This window comes from Mesoplodon densirostris, chromosome 14 (genome assembly GCF_025265405.1).
Source record: "Mesoplodon densirostris isolate mMesDen1 chromosome 14, mMesDen1 primary haplotype, whole genome shotgun sequence".
Classification (NCBI taxonomy): Eukaryota; Metazoa; Chordata; class Mammalia; order Artiodactyla; family Ziphiidae; genus Mesoplodon; species Mesoplodon densirostris.
In genome coordinates this window covers 38,442,527-38,467,531 of record NC_082674.1, presented here as the reverse complement: position 1 = coordinate 38,467,531, position 25,005 = coordinate 38,442,527, and the positions used below count along the sequence as shown (strand labels likewise).

At 44.7% G+C, this 25,005-nt stretch overlaps 1 protein-coding gene across 1 annotated transcript; it reads left to right on the top strand.

Moving 5' to 3' along the window:
- The first annotated feature begins 10 nt into the window (after nt 1–10).
- On the top strand, nt 11–25,005 carry ATP6V1E2 (ATPase H+ transporting V1 subunit E2). The gene is given in 5 exon segments (XM_060117324.1): nt 11–148; nt 1,037–1,112; nt 14,995–15,595; nt 16,204–16,383; nt 22,359–25,005. A coding segment is annotated over 1 exon segment (735 nt). The 5' UTR covers nt 11–148; nt 1,037–1,112; nt 14,995–15,595; nt 16,204–16,383; nt 22,359–22,459; the 3' UTR covers nt 23,195–25,005.

Below are 25,005 nucleotides of genomic sequence, written 5' to 3'. Positions count from 1 at the left end.
TCCCCGGATTGCGGGCTGCCGGCTCCGCGCCCCGCGCCCCGCCCGCGGACGCCGCTCGGCCCTGCCGGCTCACCCTAGCTTGACTCCCCGCGAGGGCTGTGGGGAGGGGGCGAGGAGGAGGAGCCGAGGAGGAGCGACGGGGAGGAAGGTGAGACTGGGGGAGGGGGCCGAGCGACCCGCGCTCGCGAGGAGCCGAGGGCTCCTCGCGAAAGTGCGCGCAACGCCCAGAAGCGTCCACAGGCTCCGATGCTGGGAGAAGACGTGGAGGCCTCTTGGGGAACCGCGACGACTCTTATGATGACGCAATAGTCATGGAAAATTATTCACGTATATTTAAACTCCATCCGGAAGGCAGGATCCATTCTGTCGGCCTCTAAGTGCACAACAAAACTAGAAATCGGGAAGGAAGAAAGGGCAAGAGAGTTAAAAAATTTTTTTTAATTTAAAAAAAAATTTCATTCTCACGCACGGGGTGATGGGGGAGGGGTGGCGGTGGTCCCTGAGCTGGAAAGTAGGGACTCCTGGCTTACTGCTCCGTCCCGCCTCTCACCATCCCCACCACCCCATGCTGTTCACGGCAGAGCTTGAGTCATTTACTACGAAACTGGTGTCTGAGGGAGTTACAGCATCTTGAACCACTGACGCACCCCCGCACCAGCCAGAAAAGGGAGACTCTGCGACTCTGGATGCGGCGGGTGTACCTTTGCTCCCCCTAGAGGCGACATTCTCTGAGGCCCCTTTACAGTCCCAGTGTCCCTCGAAGGTGTTAGGTTGTGATCCCTGAGGAGTGATACACTCTGGAGCTCTAAGACGTGGCCTGTGATCCAGGCAACAACCCCTGTCCTCCTGCCTGGGCGATGCTTGGAAACACCCGTCAGGCCAGGTCTCGTTCACTCGCCAAGAGTGCTGCTTCTAACTTTAGGCCCTGGGGTGGGGTGGGGGCGTGGGGGTGGGGGAGAATACTCTGCACGTTGACACCACACCCTCCCTCCCCTTGCTGACAGGAGATAAATCGCTTCCTTTCATCAATTCACAGGATCAGAAAATGGTGTGTTGAGAGGCACCGCAGAGGTCAACTGGACCACCTCCCTTAGATCTCCGTGAAGTTGTAGGTAAGCAAATTGAGACGCAGAGAGGTGAAGTGGTTATCTCAAAGGCTTCCAGCTAATTCCAGCATTCAAGGACTTGGAACACACTTTGGGAAATGCTCAATTATGTCCTCACGCCACACTTCCCAGACCTCAACTCTCAAACCCCAAATCTGATTTCCATTGTCCTGCAAGACTTCCTGGATTCTTGGAAGTTCCTTGTGGAGTCCCACTGGACGTCTCACCAGACCCCTCCATTTGTGTCTGAGTGTGGGTATTTACATTGCCAGCTGCTTTAGGTTATGCAGTGAATCTGGAAGATATTTTTTATGTACTGAATGACAGGTTAAGGAAGGCAGTTCAGTGCCTTGAAGTCAGATCTTGGTTCAAGACTAGTCTCTGCCACTTTCTTCTAGAGGGGAAGAAAGGAGGACTTGCCCCCTTTGCCTACAGGACTACTTCTTCAGACAGCATTTGCTGGGCCTGGGATTCTGAAAGGAGGGTCTGTCAGGAGAGGTTAAGGAGCTACCGGATGCACTCAGCCTAGAGAGGGCATTTGGTTCTGGCTCTGACAATACTTAGCAGTGTGACCTTGAGCATGCCACTTCTGTTCTCGGGGCCTCAGCTTTCTCATCTATAAATGTGAGCTCATCCATAAGGGTGAGATCAGGGCTCACCTTTGAGAATGCTACGGCTCTTCACAATATGTCCTGAGAGATCCTGGCAAAAGCTTTGGGCCAGGGGAGAAGCAGTTGCTAGAGACATGGGGATGGCCTTTTTGAGGGATAATGAGGTCTGTCCCAGGACTGGAGGATGGAGGCTTCCCCCATTGAGAACTCCAGCCTCTCAGTTCTCATGCTGCTTTTCAGTGAGGCAGATATTTACCAGGGATCCAGAGAGCTGGAGGATTAGCTCTAGAACCTTGAAAAATGGAAGGGACTCCAGGTTCTGGTTGCTTTGGGAGAAGCTCTGGGAATATCAGAACACTCCAAGTGGGGAACTGCTGTCAGATGAATCATGCAGTGATGACTTCATTGATGATTGATGATGGTGACCTCATCCCTTTGGCCCATAGAAAAGCCAAGACTGACTGCCAGGAGTACTTTGAGCTCTGGACTGATTCCACCAGTTGAATGTAGAGTAGGAGGGAGACGGGAGAATTATCCTGGATGCCCAGGTCAGCCCAATGATGGGTTAGCTGGAAGGACCAAACAGATCTCAACAAATAATTACTATATAATGTGATCAGTGCTGTGGTAGAGGATAAAGAACAGTCTTTGGGAAGTGCAGGGAGGCTGTTAGTACCTAGCTCTAGATGTGCTGAGGAAGGATTTGCAGAAGGGTGTCATTGGCCTGGGGTTTAAGAGGCCAATAGGAGTAAGGTAAGAATGCCTAGGAAAGACAGCCCTGCCCCCCGCCCCCAGCAAGAAGGAACAGCACACAACTTCTTGGGAATGGTGAGCCATGTAGGTGGGCAGAGTGCAGGATTAGTGGTGCAGCGGAACTGGTTTGTATGTAATTGAGAACTGTGTGGTGCTGCCAGGCCATGGGCCTCTGGAAGCCACGTTAAGGGCATGCAGGGCCCCACCAGAACCTTGAAGAATGGAAGAGACTCACAGGATATTCGTGAGTTCCTATTTCTGGTTATCCCTGGGACCCTGTTGTACTACTGGTCTTCAGTTAGTCACTTGATTTAACAAGTCCCCCTTCCCTTTTTGCCTAGTGGGTGTGGGTTGGTTTTCTGTCACTGGTAACCAAAGGAATCTTTACTATGTTAGTATTATCCCTACAGTTGAGATAGGTGATATGCAGCGAAATCCAGAAATTTGCCCAAAGTCATGTAGCTGGTAAGTGGCAGAGCTCGCTTTCAAAATGATCAGTCTTCTGAGCTTATGCTACTTCCCATGTTCCACATGAAGGAGGCATTAAAAGTTTTTCAGTAGGAAATGACAAGTTTAGAGCTGTCTTTTGAGAAGATCACTCTGGGAGTGGTGTTAGAACATGAATTTAGAGGGGACGAGAGTGAAGGCAGAGAAAGTGAGGAGGAGAGAGGTCACGAAGGTCTGAACCAGGCATGACTGTGTAAATGAAGAGGAGACCATGGGTAACAGGATATTTTAATTAATTAATTTTTGGCTGCATTGGGTCTTTGTTGCTGTGCGTGGGCTTTCTCTAGTTGCGGTGAGCGGGGGCTACTCTTCGTTGTAGTGTGCGGACTTCTCATTGCAGTGGCTTCTTTTGTTGCAGAGCATGGGCTCTAGGCATGTGGGCTTCAGTAGTTGTGGCACGTGGGCTCAGTAGTTGTGGCTCACAGGCTCTAGAGCGCAGGCTCAGTAGTTGTGGCACACAGGCTTAGTTGCTCTGTGGCATGTGAGATCTTCCCAGACCAGGGCTCGAACCCGTGTCCCCTGCATTGGCAGGTGGATTCTTAATCACTGTGCCACCAGGGAAGTCCCTAGCAGGATATTTAGATGACCAAGTCCACAGGGCTTGGTAACACAGCATGGGGAAGGGCTGGGATACCTCTGAGGCATTACTCATTGACGTATGATTCCATTGATGCATTCCTTCTCTCCATTCCTTTTTTTTTTTTTTTTTTTTTTTTTTGTGGTACGCGGGCCTCTCACTGCTGTGGCCTCTCCCGTTGCAGAGCACAGGCTCCAGACGCGCACGCTCAGCGGCCATGGCTCATGGGCCCAGCCGCTCTGCGGCATGTGGGATCCTCCCGGACCGGGGCACAAACCCATGTCCCCTGCATCAGCAGGTGGACTCTCCACCACTGCGCCACCAGGGAAGCCCCTCTCCATTCCTTCTTAATCTCCTCTGTTTTTATCCTCCTTATTTTAGTTTTCTTCCTTACTTTTAAAAACTTTCCCATCTCCTCTTGGTGCCTAACCATGAGACCAACTGCCTAAATCAAGCTGAGAGTAGATCTCCAGAAGGACATTAAGTTTCTGTCATTTTGTTTGTGTTCCCTCACATTCACCCCCAAAATGGAAAACTGGATTCCAATGGATCATTTGGTGTCATGATGCTTTGGATTGCAAGTAATAGGAAAGTCAACCCAAACTGGCTTCAACAGCAAAGGGAGTATATGGACTTCTTTGACTGAAACATACAGAAGTAGCTCAAGCTTTGGGCATGGCTTAATCAAAACTCTGGATCTATTTTTTTTCTTCACTTCTCTCAGTTTTTCTCTTCTCTTTGGGCCAACCTCTTACTTAGGTTGCCTTCTCTCTTGAAAACGAAATGGTTGTACCAGGTCCAGGCATTACCACCCGTACACCACACTGCCCAGGAGGAGAAAGAGCTTCTCTTGACTCACTGATTGCACAAAAGCCTTGGACTTTCTCTGATCAGATTAGCTGAGTTCATCATGGTGGCCATCAGAATGTCAGATGCTCGTTGCCTTAGGCCTGGGCTACTGGCCATCCCTGAAACCATCACTATGACAAGGGATTGGGACTATCCTGATTAGGCCTATCAGGGCCCACCCCAAGGCCAGGATTTTAATCCCACTTAGATTCTATGGTTTCTGCACAGTGGGCAGCAGGCATCGGGGGAATATATGCTGGGGAGGCAACCAGCAATATCTATTACATCTGGATTGTTGCCCACCAGTCAAAGTTTCTAGGCCTCCCCAAGCTATACTAAAAATAAAGAACTTTAGGAAAAGCAGATTCCAAGGGAAGAAGGAAGTGAGAAGGATCTAAGTCAAATCTATGATTTGTTTCAAATTTCAGTCAGTTGGTTTGTCAGTACATGAATCCATGCTTGGTGTGAATCCCTAATTCTTGGCTGATAGTAGGTACACTTTCCCCCCTTCAAATGTCCTTCTTAGAGTTACTGGTAAGGAGGTAAAGTGGTTATCATCCTTTTACCCTGTCCCCTCTGCTCTTCAGTTATGCTTCTTTTCTCCATACATGCTTCTTTTCTCTTTGCAGACTGCAGACTCTTCATTCCCCAGAGCTCTCTTGCTTCCCAGACTCTACCTGTCCCACGTTCATAGCATCGTGCTATATGCCATACCTATTCCTCTTTTCCTTCCTACCACTAAAACCTCCCATCTGCATCCTTTTCTCTTAGGGCTCAGATGTAATATACATTGCACCATTTTTTAGCTAAGATACTAATGGCTTAAACACTGCAGCAGTTTCTTAAAGGTCAATGATTCCTAGTGATCAGAATGATAAAAAAATCCAATAAATCTGGCTCACTTGTTTTTCATTTCGAGTTATGTTTCTAGAATGCATCTAGATCTCTTTTATCCAGTTCATTACATACCAGGAACTCAGAAGTAAACCCCAGCCTCTGAGAATTTGGGCTCAATCATCTTTAATAATGTTTTCCGATCTTCATTTCTAACTATCTTTTGCTGCAGCCTAGGTTAGGAGACCAGTCATTATACCTGATGGCATTGCCCCCATTGCTGAATCATGAAAAGGACACTTCTTTAGAGGTTGCTGGTGCAGAATACTCATATGATCTGGAATGACCACCTCTTATAAGGTCCAAAGGAGGCTGGATCATAGATCCCTCTTCCAGAAATGAAATTAATGATTTTATTCCAGGCTTCAGTACTAAGAGTGCCAGAAAACCATCCAAGACTCATTTATGATTGTTCTTGCATAGTGGATGTTGTGGTCACTGAGTATTATAAGCACATTTTGAATTTGGGAAATCTTCCACTTTGTAAGTCGTGGTAGGAAGAAAAGATCACCCCTTATGGAAGCCGAAAGTTACAGACTCTTGCTTTCATTGTCAGACTCAAGAGCTAAAGTGACTAGAGTTAAATACAGGGCACACTTTCTGTAGGTTGCAGCTTTAGTGTTGGGTACACAACTCAGTACTAAACACAGGAAGTGGCACATAAGGTGGGTGGTGGTGTTGGTTGTGGTGTAACTGAGTTCCTGGTGCAAAAGTGACTGCTGTACACACTGACTATCTAGAATTTGGTGGCAGCAATGATACCAGAAGTGATTTTCTCATCAGAGCAGGTCCTGAGGCATGTGTTGGGCGTGGTTCCTGTAAAGACAGTCTTGAGCAGCTTTACTAGCCTGCCCACGATCTTGTGTGCTATGCATGATCCATGGAGGTTCCTTTTCTGTTCAGTTAGCCACTGACAGCTTCTGTTCCTTGCACCGCAGCCTCTTGAGAAGAGGTTGGAGGAGTGGATCACTATATTGAATGTGCTTCATGCAGTGGGAGCAGAGATTCCCACTTCTACCAGACCAACCTCTGTCTTAGTCCATTCAGGCTGCTATAACAAAATGCCACACACTGGGTAGCTAATAAACAACAGAAATTTATTTTTCATAGTTCTGGGGGGTGGAAATCCAGGATCAGGGTACCAGCATGGTTGGGAAGGGCCCTCTTCTGGGTTGCAGACATGGCAGAAGGGGCAAAGGGACTCTGTTGGGCCTCTTTTATAAGGGTGCTAATCCCACTCATGAGGGCTCTACCCTCATGACCTACTCACCTCTCGAAAGCCCCTACTAAGACCATTACTTTGGGCATTAGGTTCCAACATACAAATTTTGCGGGGACACGTTCAACCTGTATACCTGCCTAATGTAAGCAATTCAAAACTTGCACAAAATATATGAAATCACTGTTTTCAGATATTGAACATAGCACAGGACTGTGATTTCTGAAAGAAAGGAACAAATGAGGCAAGCTCTACTACTACTTACCCTTTCTGCTGGAAGTACTTTCTGAATTGCAGCACAGTAAGGGGGAACCAACGTTGACCATAGTAGTCTTGCTGAGTCGAAGAGACAGCTGAGGAGACAGCTGAGGAGGCTTTTCAAGGCTGAGTACCAGAAAGGAGGGAGTGTCCTCTTGAGTCTGTTGCTGATACTAAGTTGCTCGTGCACAGAGTGAAACTCCACCATGGTAGGCAAAGAACTGCCAGGGAACATGAGCTGATTGGTTCCCAGGGCTCACACAGGGCTGGGGAATGTTTGAGTTTCAACCAGCCAATGTGAAGAGACATATAGAATGTCCAGAGAAATCAGTAGAAACTCCAGAAGGGTTATGCATTAGTAGAAGGGCTAAATTAGCCCTGAAGTAAAAGCAATTCTAGACCCCCAGGCCTCATATAGAACGAGTTTGTCCACTATTATGATAACTGCTGAGCAAAACAAATTTCATCATTTTTTTAAGGACAACAACAAAATAAAGACATTAAACAACATAAATTTTAGAAGGTCAAGAATCACTATATATGTAAAGAATAGAGAACTGTAACCAGAAAAATCAGTCAATAGAAACAAACCCAGAAATGACAGAGGTAATGGAATTAGCAGGCAAAGACTTAAAAAGGAATTAGAAATAAACCCAAAGATTTAAAGGAAAATGTGAACATGGGGAGGAAGGAAATGGAAAATATAAAAAGGAACAAAGGGCTTCCCTGGTGGCACAGTGGTTTAGAATCTGCCTGCCAAGGCAGGGGACACAAGAGAAGCCACCGCAATGAGAAGCCCGCACAACCCAACGAAGTGTAGCCCTCACTCGCCACAACTAGAGAAAGCCTGTGCGCAGCAACGAAGACCCAATGCAGCCAAAAATAAATAAATAAATAATTTTTTAAAAAAGGAACCAAATCAAACTTCTAGAATTTAAGAATACAATACCTGAAATGAAAAATTCACCGACTGAGCTTAACAGCTGATTGGACACTGTAGAAGAAAGTGCCTGTGACATTGAAGACATAGCAGTATCCAAACTAAAGAGAAAAAGACTAATACACCATAGCTGTATCCTAAACTCTGCATTCCTGAGACCTTCAGTTAAAGATAGGAATTTCCAGCAGATGTCATTGGGGCAGGACTAACCGTCAACCCCTTTACAAAGATAGTGAAATAATTTTTTAAAAATTAATTAATTAATTTTTATTTTTGGCTGCATTGGGTCTTCATTGCTGTGCGTGGGCTTCTCATTAGGGTGGTTTCTCTTGTTGCGGAGCACAGGCTCTAGGTGCATGGGCTTTGATAGTTGTGGCATGCGGGCTCAGTAGTTGTGGCTCGTGGGCTCTAGAGTGCAGGCTCAGTGCTTGTGGTGCATGGGCTTAGTTGCTTTGTGGCATGTGGGATCTTCCCGGACCAGAGCTCAAACCCATGTCCCCTGCATTGGCAGGTGGATTCTTAATCACTGCACCAGCAGGGAAGGCCCTGAAATAATTTTATGTTGGTTGGTAAATGCTTCCTACCCTGAACCCACCTCTACCCCCCACATGCTCCAGTCAACCTAGGCCTTTCCCTGGCTCCCTCTGACTTTCTCATTCAACATCTAAAGGGTAATGTCCCCAGCAGAGAAGGAGGCCTTCAAGACCCTGTTCCAGCAGAGGCAGGACTGTTCTGGTTGGTTAGTCGTTAAGTATGTCGAGTGTCATCCCTGAGTGGGGTGTAGGTTAGGATTGTGAGAGCCTTGCCTGGGCCTTCAAATCACCTCTCTGAGTGGAATAGTCTCAACCAGAGGACCCTGGGCAAATTCATTTAAATAATTTACATTTAAAAAATTCTTATTGAGCTCTGTGTTGCAGGAATGTGGGTGGGACAGGAGGAGGTGTCCCCCTTGTGGCAGGCCACTGCAGCACCTCTTTCATCTTCATATTCGTCTCTCCTCATCTGAAAGAGAGTTACAAATCCCTAGGATTGTGACAGTCTATACGGGAGACTCTTTCCTCACTACCCATCCATTCATCTGTGGGTCCAACAAATAATGCTTAATGCTACTGCTATGTACTAGACTCTGGGTGAAGTGTTAAGATGAGTGCAGAGGGGGTCAGAAATAGCACTTTTCCCAACCAGGTCATTGTGGAAGTCACTATGCATGGTGAGGGACAGAGTTGGGTGGATACACTCTCCTCCTTGCAAACCAGTACCTTCCCTGCGTCTGGGGTTGAGCTGTGTCTCTCAGCAGAGGTGAAGCCAGTCAGGACCTATCACAGTGAGAGTTAAGTCAATACTAAAGGAGCGTTTGGCATCTGAATGCATCCCCTGATCTGGGGACGGGTACCAAACGTTGCTCCTGATGTCCCTGAACAAGCAGAGCATCTGCTATCTCGGGCCTGTCCCTGACTGGCTCAGAGGCTGGAGGCTTGGCCAGCCAGCTCCCTCTGATGGGCTTGTGTCCTGGGGCTCCTCACTGACTTCAAACCCACCCTCTGGCCCCTGGAGGCTTTCTGGGCTGACTGCTGGCCCGCATCTACCACCCCACAGGCAGCTTGGGAGTGCAATTCTGGGAAGGACAGGATGACTGGGGTGGTGTTTTGTGAATGACGACCTCTGACATTCACCTAGCACTGTACAAAGCTTCTTCACTCCTCACATCATTTGGCTTTCACAAAATTCCTCATTAACACCCTTTCTGTAAACAGATGAGGCTTTGTGTCTTTATCCGGATGGAATTCAGGCAGATTGTGAACCCTTATCCAGATCACCCAGCCTGTGAGTGACATGAGGACTGAAACTTTTACCTTTGATGCTCCATCCAGTGCACTTCTCATGACACCAGTTATGGCCCGTGGGGGCATCCGAGCCAGAGAGAGGCCTCCTACTTCAGGGGCAGCCTGGTTCCCACCCTTGGTTACCATCCCGTGACGTCCTGTGACCAACCAGCCCATGGGACACACTCAATAGATATTAGCCATATAAGCTGCTTATACATCTTGTAGCCAGAATCTCAGATCACTCCCACCCACCCCCATCCCCACCTTAAAAGAGGCCTGTTTTGGGGGATAGGCCTTTGATAAATCAATTATGGGAGAACTTACAAGGGTCTGCTTGAGTAACAATGGTTGTTTTCTAAGGAGGGTGGATTCAATTAACATGAGGTCAGTGTTTTCCAAATATTTTGTACGGCAAATCACAGTAACCCATACATTTTCATTGTGAACCAGAATACGTATGTACGTATATATCATATATTTAACAAAGGTTTGACAGAACAACACTTAAACTTACTACCTGTAATGAACTCTGGGTTTTCTATTCCATTTGGTTTCACGGCCCACACTTTGAAAAACCCTGCTCCAGGGGCTCTGCTGAGTGGCTACCTGGCTGGCAGCTGGAGTTGAGTGCTCAGGACCACAAAGTTATAAGAACTCCTCCAACTAAACAACAAAAACAGCCTGATTTTTAAAATGGGCAAAAGGCCTGAATAGACATTTCTCCGAAGAAAATATGTAAATGCCCAATAAGCATATGAAAAGATGTTCAACGTCACTAATCATTAGGAAAATGCAAATCAAAACTATAATGAGTACCACCTCACACCCATTAGGAAAACTGTTATCAAAAAACCAGAAAATAACAAAAATTGGTGAGGATGTGAAGAAATTGGAACCCTTGTTGCATTGCTGGTGAGATTATAAAATGCTGTAGCCACTGGGGAAAATGGTACGGCAGTTTCCTCAAAAAAGTAAACAGCATTGCCATATGATCCAGCAATTCCACTTCTAAGTAAGTACCCCAAAGAATTGAAAGCAGAGACTTGAACAGATATTTGTACACCCATATTCAGAGGAATGTTATTCACAATAGCCAAAAGGTGGAAGCAACCCAAATGTCCATTGATGACTGAACAAAATGTGATACGTACATACAATGGAATGTTATTCAGCCTTATAAAGGAAGGAGATTCTGACAAGTGCTATGACATGGATGAATCTTGAAGACATTATGCTAAGTGAAATAAGTCAGTCACAAAGGACAAAAATTAAATGATTCCACCTATATGAGGTTCCTAGAATAATCAAATTCGTAGACACAAAGTAGCATGGTGGTTGCCAGGGACTAGGGGGAGGAGGGAATGGGGGTTAGTGTTTGATGGATACAGAGTTCTGGAGATGATTGGTGTTGTCCGTTTCACAACAATGTGAATATATTTAATGCCACTGAACATTACTTAGTGGTTAAAATGATAAAAACTTATGTATATTTTACCACAATAAGACAAAGAAAAAAGATAAATGGATTTTACTTTTCAAATGGGATTTCCGGCTTCTCTAAAATATCAGATCTTGTGCCCCCCAAGTCCCCATTTCCAAAAGGCAGCAGAAGCCTGCCTAAAGGCCCTTTAGGCAGGGATGAAACAGAAGGGCTTTTTTTTTTTTTGCAGGTTGGGGGAACCACTACTGAAAACCTTTAGCTATGCAACTTTGTGGCAAATTGCTCTTGGGGGGAGCTTGATTCCTTTGAAGTAAACTTCCTGCAGATGTTTGAAAGGAGAAATCAAGTTGTGAATTCTTTTTTTTAATGTATAAATTTGTTTATTTTATTTATTTATTTTTGGCTGCGTTGGGTCTTCGTTGCTGCGCGCGGCCTTGCTCTAATTGTGGCGAGCGGGGGCTACTCTTCATTGCAGTGCGTGGGCTTCTCACTGCAGTGGCCTCTTGTTGCGGAGCGCGGGCTCTAGGTGCTCAGGCTTCAGTAGTTGTGGCACGTGGGCTCAGTAATTGTGGCTCGCGGGCTCTAGAGCGCAAGCTCAGTAGTTGTGGCGCACGGGCTTAGTTGCTCTGCGGCATGTGGGATCTTCCTGGACCAGGGATCAAACCCATGTCCCCTGCATTGGCAGGTGGATTCTTAACTACTGCGCCACCAGGGAAGCCCTAAGTTGTGAATTCTTAATGTAAATTATTTGGGGAGAAATGTTTCTGACCCTGCCTGGTTCTCTCCTTTATATTACCTGCCTGGCTCTAGTGGGCATTAGCTTTCTCCAGCCCCAACCAAAGCCTGCTTTGCCACTGGGATGGAGTTCTTAGATTAAAACTGTATGTGGCCCCTTAGTTACCAGCAATTGAAGCAGAGATAAAGCTTTGTGGACACTTCTCTGATTTCCGCTCTGGGTGTCTCCTTTTACTTTCAGACCAAATGAACTCTCTGGCTGCTGCTTTCTCTCCCCACAGCTGGCTCCGGAGGGAGCAGGGTGCATCACACCCGCTTTCCCTCATCTTCACGCTGAGCTGAGCTGCTCAGCCCTGTGGGTGGAGCTGCAGCAGGTGCTGCCAGGGCCAGTCCCTGAGTCATCAAACCTGCTGGCTCTTGTACCACATCTCCTTCCATCTCGTGTTCATGTCCAAGCCCTCATCCATGCAGTCTCGACCTGGCATTTACTTACAGCCAGGCTCTCCTGCCTCCACCACCACCAGGCTAATCTTTCTAAACCCAGGTATGGCCAAGTTACATCCCTACTGAGAAGCCTTTGATAGGGCTCCTTAGCCTAATGTCCCAGCTCTCAGTCTGACATTTCAAACCTTCCCCAGTTGAACTCCGTCTTTCTAGGCATCACTCACTCCCACTGCCACTGCAGGCCTGTCTGCTGCTGCTACACCAATCTGTTCTCTGCACTCAGACCTCCTACACATTCCCAGCACGGTGTCTCTGCCCACAGTGTTCTCCCTGTCTAGACAATCTCACTCTCTCTTCCTGCTTCTCAGAATTGTTTGTTCTTCAGTGCCCATCTGTACTTCTCCCTCCCAGCTTGACCCCTTGCTCAGAGGACGACTCCTTCAGCTGAAGCCTGTGGCCACACAGCCTGTGTGCTCTCCTGGCTTTTATCCCATCCCATGTTGGGTGCAGGTACCTTTCCATATTTCTGAACCAAAGTCCTCTCTGGAAACCCCAAGGCATTGCTTCGAGTCAGGTATCCATCACAGCTTGATCGATTCTTGCCTATTTGGATAAATCCTCCTTCATGAATACTGTCTACTGGCTAACCTTTTCCAGGTGACCTGCCTCCAGTTAAAACATGTGTGGTCACTAATGGTGTGTCTCAAACCACCCACTACATGGTGTACCTGGTTGCAGAGCAGTTCATTATAAAAGAGCCCATGGTGAGCTTGAGAGGGGCTTTTAGGGATTGGATCCCTTCATTTGCTTAGCTTTCTTGGAACTGGTGATTCCTAACAGATCACACTGTAGTGTGATTTCCTCTTTACCTGTACATCTCCCTCATGACGTCGTAGGCTTGGGAGGTGGGCTGGTGTCTGCTTGTTCTCTGTCTCCAGTGCCTACACAGTGCCTGGCACATGGTAGATGTTCAACAAATATTTCTTGAAAGACAGAAAAGGGAATGCCCCCTTCGCACATATTTATTTATTTATTTATTTATAAATTATTTATTTATTTGTTTGGTTGTGGCAGGTGTGCTCCTTAGTTGTGACTCTCAGGCTCCTTAGTTGTGGCATGTGCTCCTTAGTTGTGGCATGTGTGTTCCTTAGTTGAGGCCGGTGGGCTCCTTAGTTGTGGCTCATGGGCTCCTTAGTTGCGCCTCGCTGGCTCCTTAGTTATGGCACGTGGGCTCCTTAGTTGCAAAAGGTAGGCTACTTAGTTGCAACTCGCCAGCTCCTTAGTTGTGGCATGAGAACTCTTAGTTGCGGCATGCATGTGGGATCTAGTTCCCTAACCAGGGATCAAACCCCGGCCTCCTGCATTGGGAGCATGGAGTCTTAACCACTGCTCCATCAGGAAAGTCCCCCTTTCCACATGTTTAGTATTTAAATTTAGTATTCTAAATTTCCTCGCCCACTTCCTGGGCCCTGCAAGTTGCCCCATGCTCCAAGCTCTGGAAAGCCCCTTCCCTTCCTCACGCTGTAATCTCTTAAGTGTCTGGAGGCCCTGGTTTGGTGCTGCTTCTCTTTCAGCCAGGGTTACGGAGCCCACACCCAGACACATCCACCCTCAGACTTACTTACAAATCCCAGCTAGAATGAGGAACAGTTGTTTCAGGGTCTGGGCAGGGCTCCAGGGTGACAGACACATTTTGCCCACCAAGCACGCCTGCCACCCCTTCCTCCCTCTAATGGTGATGAGGATTCCCCAAGGTGCACACCGGATCACACAGGTGAGGCCAGGGAAGAGAGATTTCCAAGCTCACACTTCCTCTAAGAATGCCTCTTGGGCTTCCCTGGTGGCGCAGTGGTTGGGGGTCCGCCTGCCGATGCAGGGGACACAGCTTCGTGCCCCAGTCCGGGAAGATCCCACATGCCACAGAGCGGCTGGGCCTGTGAGCCATGGCCGCTGAGCCTGCGCATCCGGAGCCTGTGCTCTGCGGCGGGAGAGGCCACAGCAGTGAGAGGCCCGCGTACCGCAAAAAAAAAAAAAAAAAAAAAAAAAAAAAAAGAATGCCTCTTACGCGTACAAATACAAAATCATCAGTTTTGAAATGTCTTCTTTCCTAAGGTCATAAGAAGGGGTTTCTGGGGATGCTGGCAATGTCCTGCTGCTTGACCCGGGTGCTGGTTACAGGATATTTGCCTCATAATAATTCATTAAGCCATACACCTTTCTGAATGTGTGTTACATCTCACAGTAAAAAAGAAAGTACCCCCACCCCCACCCCCGCCGCCCGCCTCAGCCTCAGGGCCTTAATCCAATCAATTCATGTTTAACCAGTGCCTGTCTGCATCCAGCCCCTGCTAGAGAAAGAGATTCTTGTCCTCAAGGAATTTCCTGGAGGAAGGAAGGTAACTAGAGCATCAGAAGACTCTGAATCCAGCTCTGAATTATATCTGGAAAATAGGCCATGCTGTCATTTTGAGGAGGAGTCCAGAGGTCAAGGAGGTAGTGGGGCTCAAACTGGGCTGAAGATGTAGGTGGGATTTAGGTAAGTGGAGAGAAGCAGAGGAAGGCATTGTAGTTGAGAGAACTGTATGATCAAGAGCTGTTAGGTAAGACTGAGCCTGATGTGTCTGGGGGCAATGAAGAAACCCTAGTACTGAAGAGTTTATGGGAGTAAGACTGTCTTGGAGAGCTCTACATCTGCCCCCAGCCCCAAACATGGGCAGGGTGGATGCCACTTACAGTGCAAGCCTGCCTTATCTGAATGGAGAATCCTGTGCCCTTGTGCAAGAGCAGACATGTGTGTTTCACATTTCTTAGTCCGTTTTGTTGTTTTGTTCAAGCCACAGGCTCAAGTGGGCTCATAATCCCCATCCCGGACAGACTGGAAGTTACATCTGCCAGACACATTACTCGGGCACCCGAGTTCCTGCAGAGACACTTACTTGTTCAATTCCTGACTTTTAGCCCTGCCCCACCCTTCAGCTGCCTTCAAGTCCCAGCACTGATAGCCTGAGTAGAAGTGGGAGTCAGAAGAAGCATGAGAACTCAGGACTGCAGATTCAGAGACTGTGACAGGCTGTGGGATGACTCTACCCCAGCCTCAGCCCAAGAGCCCTGGAATTCCAGGACTTCACCTACCATCACCAAGGATATGGCTGGCCACCTGAGACCATGGGTGAATGTGCCATGAAGTGCTGTGAGGTTCCCAAACTCCATGCAGGGCTACTAATTTTAATATAAGGAAGCAAGACTAGGATGTGTTTCCACTTATTTTAGGGAGTGGAAATCAAATCAGGCATAAGTACTCTGTGCACACAAAGAGTGACTGTGATGAGGCTTAAAGCGGAGGAGAAGAGCTAGTAATAATATATTAGTAGTAGTACTAGTGATGCTGATGATGACAGTAACTACCAAGCGTGAAGATTAACTTTGTGCTTAACGGTATGCTAAACATTCACTTCTTTCATTTAAGCCTCACAATAATCCTATGATGTGCATGCTATTATTATTTCCATTTTACGGATGGAGAAACTGAGGCTTCGAGGCATGAGCTGCTTTCCCAAAGTCATACAAATGTTAAGTGCAGAAGTAGGATCTGAATTCCAGCAGTCTTACTCCAGCAGCCATACTGTGGAAGCCGGCGATGCCTCCTTAAGCCCTGTCTGGGCTTGGAGAGGATGTCCTCCCTGAGGGACCAGAGCCTGCCAGCCCCTGTGGCTGGTGTGGCATTCTTAAAGACTGTCTGGCAAGTTTTCTTGCTCTGGTTTCTCACTAAAACAACCTTTGGATTTGGCTTCCCATGCGACTCACATACAGGAAAAGAGGGCCATGACCTGCCAACATGACAGCTGTATTTTTCACTAGTAACTTAATAAACTGGCTGCCTGGGTTCACATACGTACCTGTTTCTGACAGCTTGGTTAAGGTGAGCCCACCTCAGAGCTGAAGCCCAGCATGTGCCAACTTAATTGAGATTCTGGGCATGCAAGCGTAGCCCCCAGCCGAGGCCCTCTGTGCCAAGGAAATTCCTCTTGGCCTCCTTTTGGCAGGTTTGGCCCGCCTTCCCCAGTGACAGTCTGGCTTTTTGGATTCGAGCTGCCTGGTCAAACTGTGAGGGTCTGCAGAAAGAAGGAAGCAACAGTGCCAGGTTCCAGTGCGTGTTCCAAGTTCCACATTCTGCCTTCAGACGCCCGGCGCCAAAGCAAAGGCTGGCCCTTGGCAGGGGACTGGTAAGGATTTGTCTGGTACATTTTTTCCTTTACACACTTAACCTGGGGCTTCCTGCATCTCTTACTCTCTCTGCTTTCATTCATGGTGGCTTCCAAAGCTGGTGATTAGCAGGGTTACCCAGAGAGCCCTTTTTTAAAAAACATATTTAATGGACTTGTCTTATTTAGGAGAAGAGAATGTTTTGCTCTGTTTACAAAAGTGCAGTTTAAGAAAAATTACATCCTAAAATAGTGGGGAATGGGTGGGCTAAATCATTTTCTTTTTAACTTCCAATGACAGTTTGTAAGGTTGAACCCAAAGTCTTGGTCTTTGTCAGAAACACGGGGTTGTTTTTCCACCAAGCTTGGTGAACGGTGCATCTTTCTGAGACAGCATTCTTTTTTTTTTAATTGTAAAAGACACATAACATGAAATCTACCCTCTTAACAAAATTTTAAGTATACAGTACAGTATTAAGTGTATGCACATTGTTGTACAGCAGATCTCTTTTTCACCTTGCATGATTAAAACTTTATATCCATTAAACACAACTTTTTAATTCCCCTCCACCTGGCCCCTGGCAACCATCATTCTACTTTCTGCTCCTATGAAGTTAACTACTTTAGATACCTCATTTAAGTGTAATCATGCAGTATTTTTCCTGTGACTGGCTTATTTCACTTAGCATAATGTCCTCAAGGTTCATCCATTATGTAGCATATGACAGGATTTCCTTGTCATATTTAAGGCAAAATAATATTTCATTCAATGTATATACAACATTTTCTTTGTCCATTCAATCATCAATAGACATTTAGGTTGTTTCCACCTCTTGGTTATTGTGAATAAAGCTCCAATGAACATGGGAATGCAAATATCTCTTTGAGATCCTGTTTTCAGTTCTTTTGGGTAAATATCCAGAAGTGAGATTGTTGGATCATATGGGAGTCTTTAATCCATTTTGAGTTGATTTCTGTATATGATGTAAGATGAGGGTCCAATTTCATTCTTTTGCACGAGATATTTAGTTTTCCTAATACCATTTGTTGAAGAGACTGTTCCCATTGTGTAGTCTTGGCACCCTTGTTTGAAGATTATTTTACTGTATTTGTGTGGGTTTATTTCTAGGATCTCTATTCTATTATATTGGTCTATCTGTCTGCTAGTACTATGCTGTTTCGATTACTGTAGGCTTGTAATATATTTTGAAGTTAGGAGTGTGAAGCCTCCAGCTTTGTTCTCTTTCAAGATTGTTTTTGCTGTTCAGGGTTCTTTGTGGTTTCACATGAATTTTAGGATTGTTTTTTCTGTTTCTTCAAAAAATGCCATTAAGAGTTTGATAGGAATAGCACTGAATTTGTAGATCACTTTGAGTAGTATGAACAGTATTAAGTCTTCTAATCCATGAACATGGGATGTCTTTCCATTTATTTCTGTCTTTAAATTCTTTCAGCAGTGATGTGTAGTTTTTAGTGTTCAAGTATTTAGCTTCCTTGGTTAAATTTATTCCTAGTATTTTGTTCTTTTTGATGATATTGTAAATGGAATTGTTTTCTTAATTTTCCTTTTGGCTTATTCATTTTTATTGTATAGAAACAATTGCTTTTTATATGTTGATTTTATATCTCTCCAATTTTGATGACTTTTTTGTCTTTCTCGTGTCTAATTGCTGTAGCTAGGACTTCCAATATTATGTTGAATAAAAGTGGCAAGAGTGGACATCCTTGCCTTCCTTATTCCTGATGTTAGAAGAAAAGCTTTCAGTTTTTCACTGTTGTGTATAAATGATGTTAGCTGTGCACTTTTCATATATGACCTGCATTATATAGAGGTAATTTCCTTCTATTCCTAGTTCATGGAGTGTTTTTCTTATCATGAAAGGGTGTTTAATTTTGTCAAATGCCTTTTCTGCATCTACTGAGATGATCATGTGATTTTATCTTTCTTTCTGTTAATGTGGTGTATCGCATTGATTGATTTTTGTATGTTGAACCATCCTTGCATTCCAGGGATAAATCCCACTTGGTCATGGTGTATAATTCTTTTAATGTGCTATTGAATTCGGTTTGCTAATATTTTTTTGAGATTTTTGCATCTGTGTTCATCAGCTTGCAGTTTTCTTTTCTTGTAGTGTCTTTCTGGCTTTGGTATCAGGATAATGCTGACCTCTTAAAGTGAATTTGAAAGGGTTCCCTCCTCTTCAGTTTTTTGGAAGAGTTCTCAGGAGTTGGCATTAATTTTTAAAAAAATTTTTGTAGAGGGCTTCCCTGGTGGCACAGTGGTTGAGAGTCCACCTGCTGATGCAGGGGACACGGATTCGTGCCCCGGTCCGGGAAGATTCCCACATGCCACGGAGTGGCTGGGCCCATGAGCCATGGCCACTGAGCCTGCGTGTCCAGAGCCTGTGCTCCTCAATGGGAGAGGCCACAACAGTGAGAGGCCCGCGTACCGCAAAAAAAAAAAAAAAAAAAAAAAAAAAAAAAAAAAAAAATTTGTAGAATTCTCCTTTGAGGCTATCCGGTCTTGGGCTTTTTTTTTTTTTTTTTTTTTTTTTTTTGGTTGGGAGGTTTTGATTACTGGTTCAATCTCCTTACTAGTTATAGATATGTTCAGATTTTCTATTACTGCATGGTTCAGCCTTGGTACATGGTATGTTTCTAGGAATTTATCCATTTCTTTTAGGTTTTCTAATTTGTTGGTTTATGGTTGTTCAGAGTGGTCTCTTACAATGCTTTTTATTTCTGTGGCATCAGTATAATGATTTTATATATTTGAGTCTTCTTTTTTTCTTAGTCTAGCTAAAGGTTGTCAGTTTTATCTTTTCAAAACCTAACTCTTAGTTTCATTGATTCTTTTCCATTTTTCTATTTCATTTATTTCTGCCCTAATTTTTATTATTTCCTTCCTTCTGCTAATTTTGGGCTTAGTTTTTCTTTTCCTAGTTCCTTAATGTATAAAGTTAAGTTGTGTATTTGAAATCTCTCTTTTTAGACGTAGGCTTTTACAGCTATAAACTTTTCTTAGTACCCGCTTTTCCTGCATCCCAAGTTTTGGTATGTGTATTTCATTTTTGTTTGTCTCAAGATATTTTCTAATTTCCCTTTAGATATCTTCTTTGATCCATTGGTTGTTCAAGAGAGTGTTGTTTAATTTCTACATATTTGTGTTTTCCATTTTTCCTTCTGCTACTTATTTCTAACTTAATTCCATTGTGGTTAGAAAAGATACTTGGTATGATTTAAGTCTTCTTAAGTTTGTTAAGGCTTTGTTTGTGACCTAACATGTAATCCATGCTGGAGAGTGTTAAAACTGTGCTTGAGAAAAATGTGTGTTTTGCTGCTGGTGGTGGAATATTTTGCTATGTCGTCTGTTAGGTCTATTTGATCTATATCATTGTTAAAGTCCTGTGTTTCCTTATTGATCTTCTCTCTGGATAGTTTATTCATTATTGGAAGTGAGATATTGACATCTCTTAATATTTCTGTGTTCCTGACTATTACTTCCTTCAGTTCTGTTAATGTTTACTTTATATATTTGGGTACTCTGATGTTGGGTGCATATATATCTAAGGTTACTATATCTTCTTAGTGAATTGACCTTTTTATCATTATAAAATTTCCTTCTTTTATGACAGTTTTTGACTTAAAATATATTTTATATGATATAAGTATGGCCACTCCTGCTCTATTTTGGTTACCATTAGCACAGAATATCTTTCTCCATCCTTTCACTTTCAGCCTATGTGTGTTCTTAAACCTAAAGTGAGTCTCCTGTAGACAGCATATAATTGGATCTTGTTTTGTTTTTAATTTATTCAGCCACTCTATAGCTTTTGATTAGGGAGTTTAATTTACATTTAAAATAGTTACGTATAAAGAAGGATGTGGGGCCTCCCTGGTGGCGCAAGTGGTTGAGAGTCCGCCTGCCGATGCGGGGGATATGGGTTCGTGCCCCGGTCTGGGAGGATCCCATATGCCGCGGAGCGGCTGGGCCCGTGAGCCATGGCCGCTGAGCCTGCGCGTCCGGAGCCTGTGCTCCGCAACGGGGGAGGCCACAGCAGTGGGAGGCCCGCATACCGCAAAAGAAAAAAAAAAAAAAAAAAAAAAAAAAGAAGGATGTGCTATTGTCATTTTGTTCATTGTTTTCTGTCTGCTTTGTAGCTTTTTTTGCCCCTCTCTTGATGTCTTTGTGTTTCACTGATTTGTTTTAGTGACATGATTTGATTCCTTTCTCATTTTTGTTTGTGAATCTGGATGTCTGTTTCCTTCCTCAGACTTGGGGAGTTTGGAGCCATTATTTCTTCAAATAAGCTTTCTGCTCCTTTCTTTCTGTCTCTTCACCTTCTGGGGCTCCCATATTACATATACTAATTCACTTGATGGTGTTCCGTATGTCTCTTAGGCTTCCTTCACTTTAAAAAAATTTACTTCTCCAACAATAATAGATAATTTCAAATGGCCTGTCTTCGAGTTTGCTGTTTATTTCTTCTCCATAATCAAATCTGTTGTTGAACACCTCTAGTGAATTTTTCAATTCAGTTATTGTATTCTTTAGCTCCAAATTTTCTGTTTGGTTCTTTTTAATATATTCCATCTCTTTATTGCTAGTCTTATTTTTTTCATGTATTTTTCATGTATTTTCCTGGGCTCATTAAGCACCCCAGTGAGTCTTTTTTTTTTCTTTTCCATTATGGTTTATTACAGGATATTGAATATAGTTTCCTGTGCTATACAATAGGACTGAATTGTTTATCCATTCTATATATAATAGTTTGCATCTGCTAGTCCCAAACTCCCAATCCAACCCTCCCCCGCACCTCTTACCCCTTGGCAACACAAATCTGTTCTCTATGTCTGTGAGTCTGTTTCTTTTTTGTAGATAAGTTCATTTGTGTCATATTTTAGATTCCACATATAAGTGACATCGTATGGTATTTGTCTTTCTCTTTTTGACTTACTTCGTTTAGTGCAGTAATCTCTAAGTCCATCCATGTAGCTGCAAATGGCATTATTTCATTCTTTTTTATGACTGAGTAATATTCCATTGTATATATATACCACATCTTGTTTATCCATTCATCTGTCGATGGACATTTAGGTTGTTTCCATGTCTTGGCTATTGTAAATAGTGCTGCTATGAACATAGGGGTGCATGTATCTTTTCAAATTATAGTTTTGTCTGGATATATGCCCAGGAGTGGGGTTGCTGAATCATATGGCAACTCTATTTTTAATTTTTTGAGGAACCTCAATACTGTTCTCCATAGTGAGTGCACCAATTTACATTCCCACCAACAGTATAGGAGGGTCCAGGGAGTCTTTTTAAGATATGGATTCCCAGACCCTACTGGCAGAAATTCTAATTCAGTAGTCTGGAGTGGGGCCTGGAAAGCTGTATTTCTGAAAGGTCCCCCAGGTGATTCATATGTACATCTAGGTTTGGAAACCACTTCCAGTTAAAAGACTACCTTCAACCCCTCCCACCTTGAAGTTCTCTCCAGGATGCTACTATCTGCCTATGAGTTTTCTGTCTCTTTGTATCAGTTGAGGCTCTAAAAATCTTTTTGCTTCACGGCAGCCTTCCTGGATTTTGCTTCAAGGCAACCTTCCTGTTTAACCATAAGTTTCTTATGACTCTCCCCAGCCTTCTCCAACCCAAAATGTGCCTACACTTTCCATTTTTGTATTAATTTGGCATTTCCATTCTCTCCACTTGCTATCTGTGATTGAGCCATTGCTGACTAGAAATCTTCTGGAGGTCTGCCCTAATCATCTCATTATTATTTGATGACAAAAAGGTGGTGAGTGTAGTAGAAATGGAACTCTGGGGACCCAGGTTTTGGTCTCTGTTCTACTAGGGTATGACCTTGGACAGGTTGCTTTCCCTCTCTGGGCTTCAGTTTCCTCATCTGTCAAATGATTCATGAATAGATGATCTCCATGATCCTTCCCTTTGGACTCTGACTGTATCCTTCCTCCCCTCATGCATTCCACAGCTCAGAACGTGGAACTCTGGAGACACTCCTGAAACTGCCCTAAGTCAAAAGAACCAGAGAGTCCACCAGTTCTCCCTCCACCTCCCTTTCCAGGAGCAGCCATGGCCCTGAGTGATGTCAATGTGCAGAAGCAGATTAAGCACATGATGGCTTTCACTGAGCAGGAAGCCAGTGAGAAGGTAGAAGAAATAGATGCCAAGGCTGAGGAAGAGTTCAACATTGAGAAAGGATGCCTTGTGCAAACCCAATGACTGAAGATTATGGAGTATTATGAGAAGAAAGAGAAGCAGATAGAGCAGCAGAAGAAAATCCAGTTGTCTACCATGAGGAGTCAGGCAAGGCTGAAAGTCCTGAGAGCCCGAAACGACCTCATCTCAGAGTTGCTGAATGATGCAAAGCTGTGACTCAGCAGGATTGTGGCAGACCCAGGATTTTACCAGGGGCTGCTGGATAAACTAGTGCTCCAGGGTCTGCTCCGACTGCTGGAGCCTGTGGTGATTGTACGCTGCAGGCCACAGGACCTCCTCCTGGTGAAGGCTGCAGTGAAAAAAGCCATCCCTCAATACACGACAGTCTCCCACAAACGCGTGGAAGTCCAAGTTGACAGAAAGATGCAACTGGCTACAGATGCGGCTGGAGGTGTGGAGGTCTACAGTGGTGATCAGAGAATAATGGTTTCCAATACTCTGGAAGGTCGACTGGATCTCTTATCCCGGCAAAAGATACCAGAAATACGAAAGGCCTTGTTTGGAGCCAGAGCCAACAGGAAGTTCTTTAAGCCTCTAGGAAGTGAAGCTCATGTTGAACTTCTAAGCTATAAAAGCATGAGTTATTAGGACAAAGGAAACCAGTAATATCTCCTCCTCTTTTTTGCTCTGGTATTAGTCTATCTTCATGAAATACCCTTTGACTAGCTAAAGGCATTATACTTTGGAATAAAGCCTGACTTAGTGCTTAGCAACTATTTCCACTTTATCTATACATATTACAGCTTCTTGTCAGTTCTACAGTCTGGGTTGAAGGGAGGAGAGACATCTGTTCTTTAGCTCGTCCTCCAACTGAGATGTGAATGATATTCTTGACCTATGGGTCTGGGTGTTCTAAAGCTCTTTAATATGTATGTGAAGTTTGTTTTTCTTCTTTTGTCTCAGCTTCTTGTTCTTATGTTATTTAATAAGGTCTAGAACTCTTTTTCATGTGTAGAGGGTCAACTTCATGGGCATATGGTGAGTGCAGTCACACAGAGCTTCATGTCAGAAGAGCCTGGGACTTGGGGGTCTAATGCTTTATAGCCACTGTCTGGAAATTCTTAATTTTATTTTTGCATGTGTGCTTTATAAGTGAGGTCCAGTGGGACTTTGGAGCATGTGTCAGGGACTTGGACCTTGGCTCACACGTAGTACTAATTCCCAAAGCCTACCCATCTCCCTGGGATGGGTTCTTGACCACCCACTTCCCAGCACCCTGGTGCTCCAAGGCCCTGCCTTCCCTTACCTCAACTAGTGCACATTGCTGCCCTCTGCCCAGTGTGCATGCGGGGAGGGTCTGTATGCTCCGTAGAATCTTAGGGCTGGGCATAATGGTGGCCATCTCTGCTCTGGTTGGCAGCTCCATGGCACATTCAGCAGGTGACTTGGTGAGCGTGGGTCTCTCACCCACCAGATACTGGGCACATCTCAGTGTGGAGGTTTAAAGACCCTGGGGTTCACCTGTCTCCTGTGGATTGGATCAGCCAGCCTATTGGAATGGGAGATACCTGGCTTGGCTTCCCTGACCCTGGCCTCAGTACAACACATAGATCTGGGGGCTGGTGGGAAGGAGGGCCCAGCAGTTGTCAAGGTTGCTGGGCCTGAGTCTAGGGGAGGGATCTTCAGGAGCTTATAAGGGTCTGCACTTGCCCTGTAAAGTATCCTGTGCCTGATGGAGTTCTGCATTAGACAACTCGGTGTCTGTGGGGGGACTTGGGCTCATCTCTTGTGACCAGCTGGATGCATCTTCTGGGAGAAGCCAAGAAATACAGTCATTGTGGTGATTCTCTTATATGGGCATTGCACAATATAAAGATAAATGATAAAATTCATGCTAAGGATTTTATATTGAATTTTTATTTACTTAGACATTAAATAGCAAATAAACACCATGACAAGCCAAAAGAGAGACTGCAGAAGAAAAGAAAAAGCTTTATAAGTATTTTAGTACCTTTAACTGTACTTTTTGAACAAAGGATTCCACAGTTTCATTTTACACTGGGCCCCATAAATTATGTAGCTGGTTCTGCATGTGTATGGTGATTTTAAGTCTAATTTATGCCTGAGTGTGATTTATGTATTAAAATAGAAGTTTTTTGAAAAAAAGAATCCCCAGGCAACTCTGCCAAGGGCAAAGGTTGGCTTGTGTGGTCAGGAATTTATAAGGAACAGAAATCCCATGAAGCTCAAACACAGAGTAGGAGGCAGGTTATTAGTAAACAGGGGTGTCTCACAGAAGCTTGGGACAGGAATCTGTCATGGTCTCAGGGGAGGGCTGGAACTGGGCATCAGAAAGCTTTCTGAAGTCCTCTAGATGGCTAGTTCATTTTCTTTTTTAAGCAGTGACTTTTTCTACTGTCCATTTTATTTTTTTATTATAATTATTTTTTAAACATAAG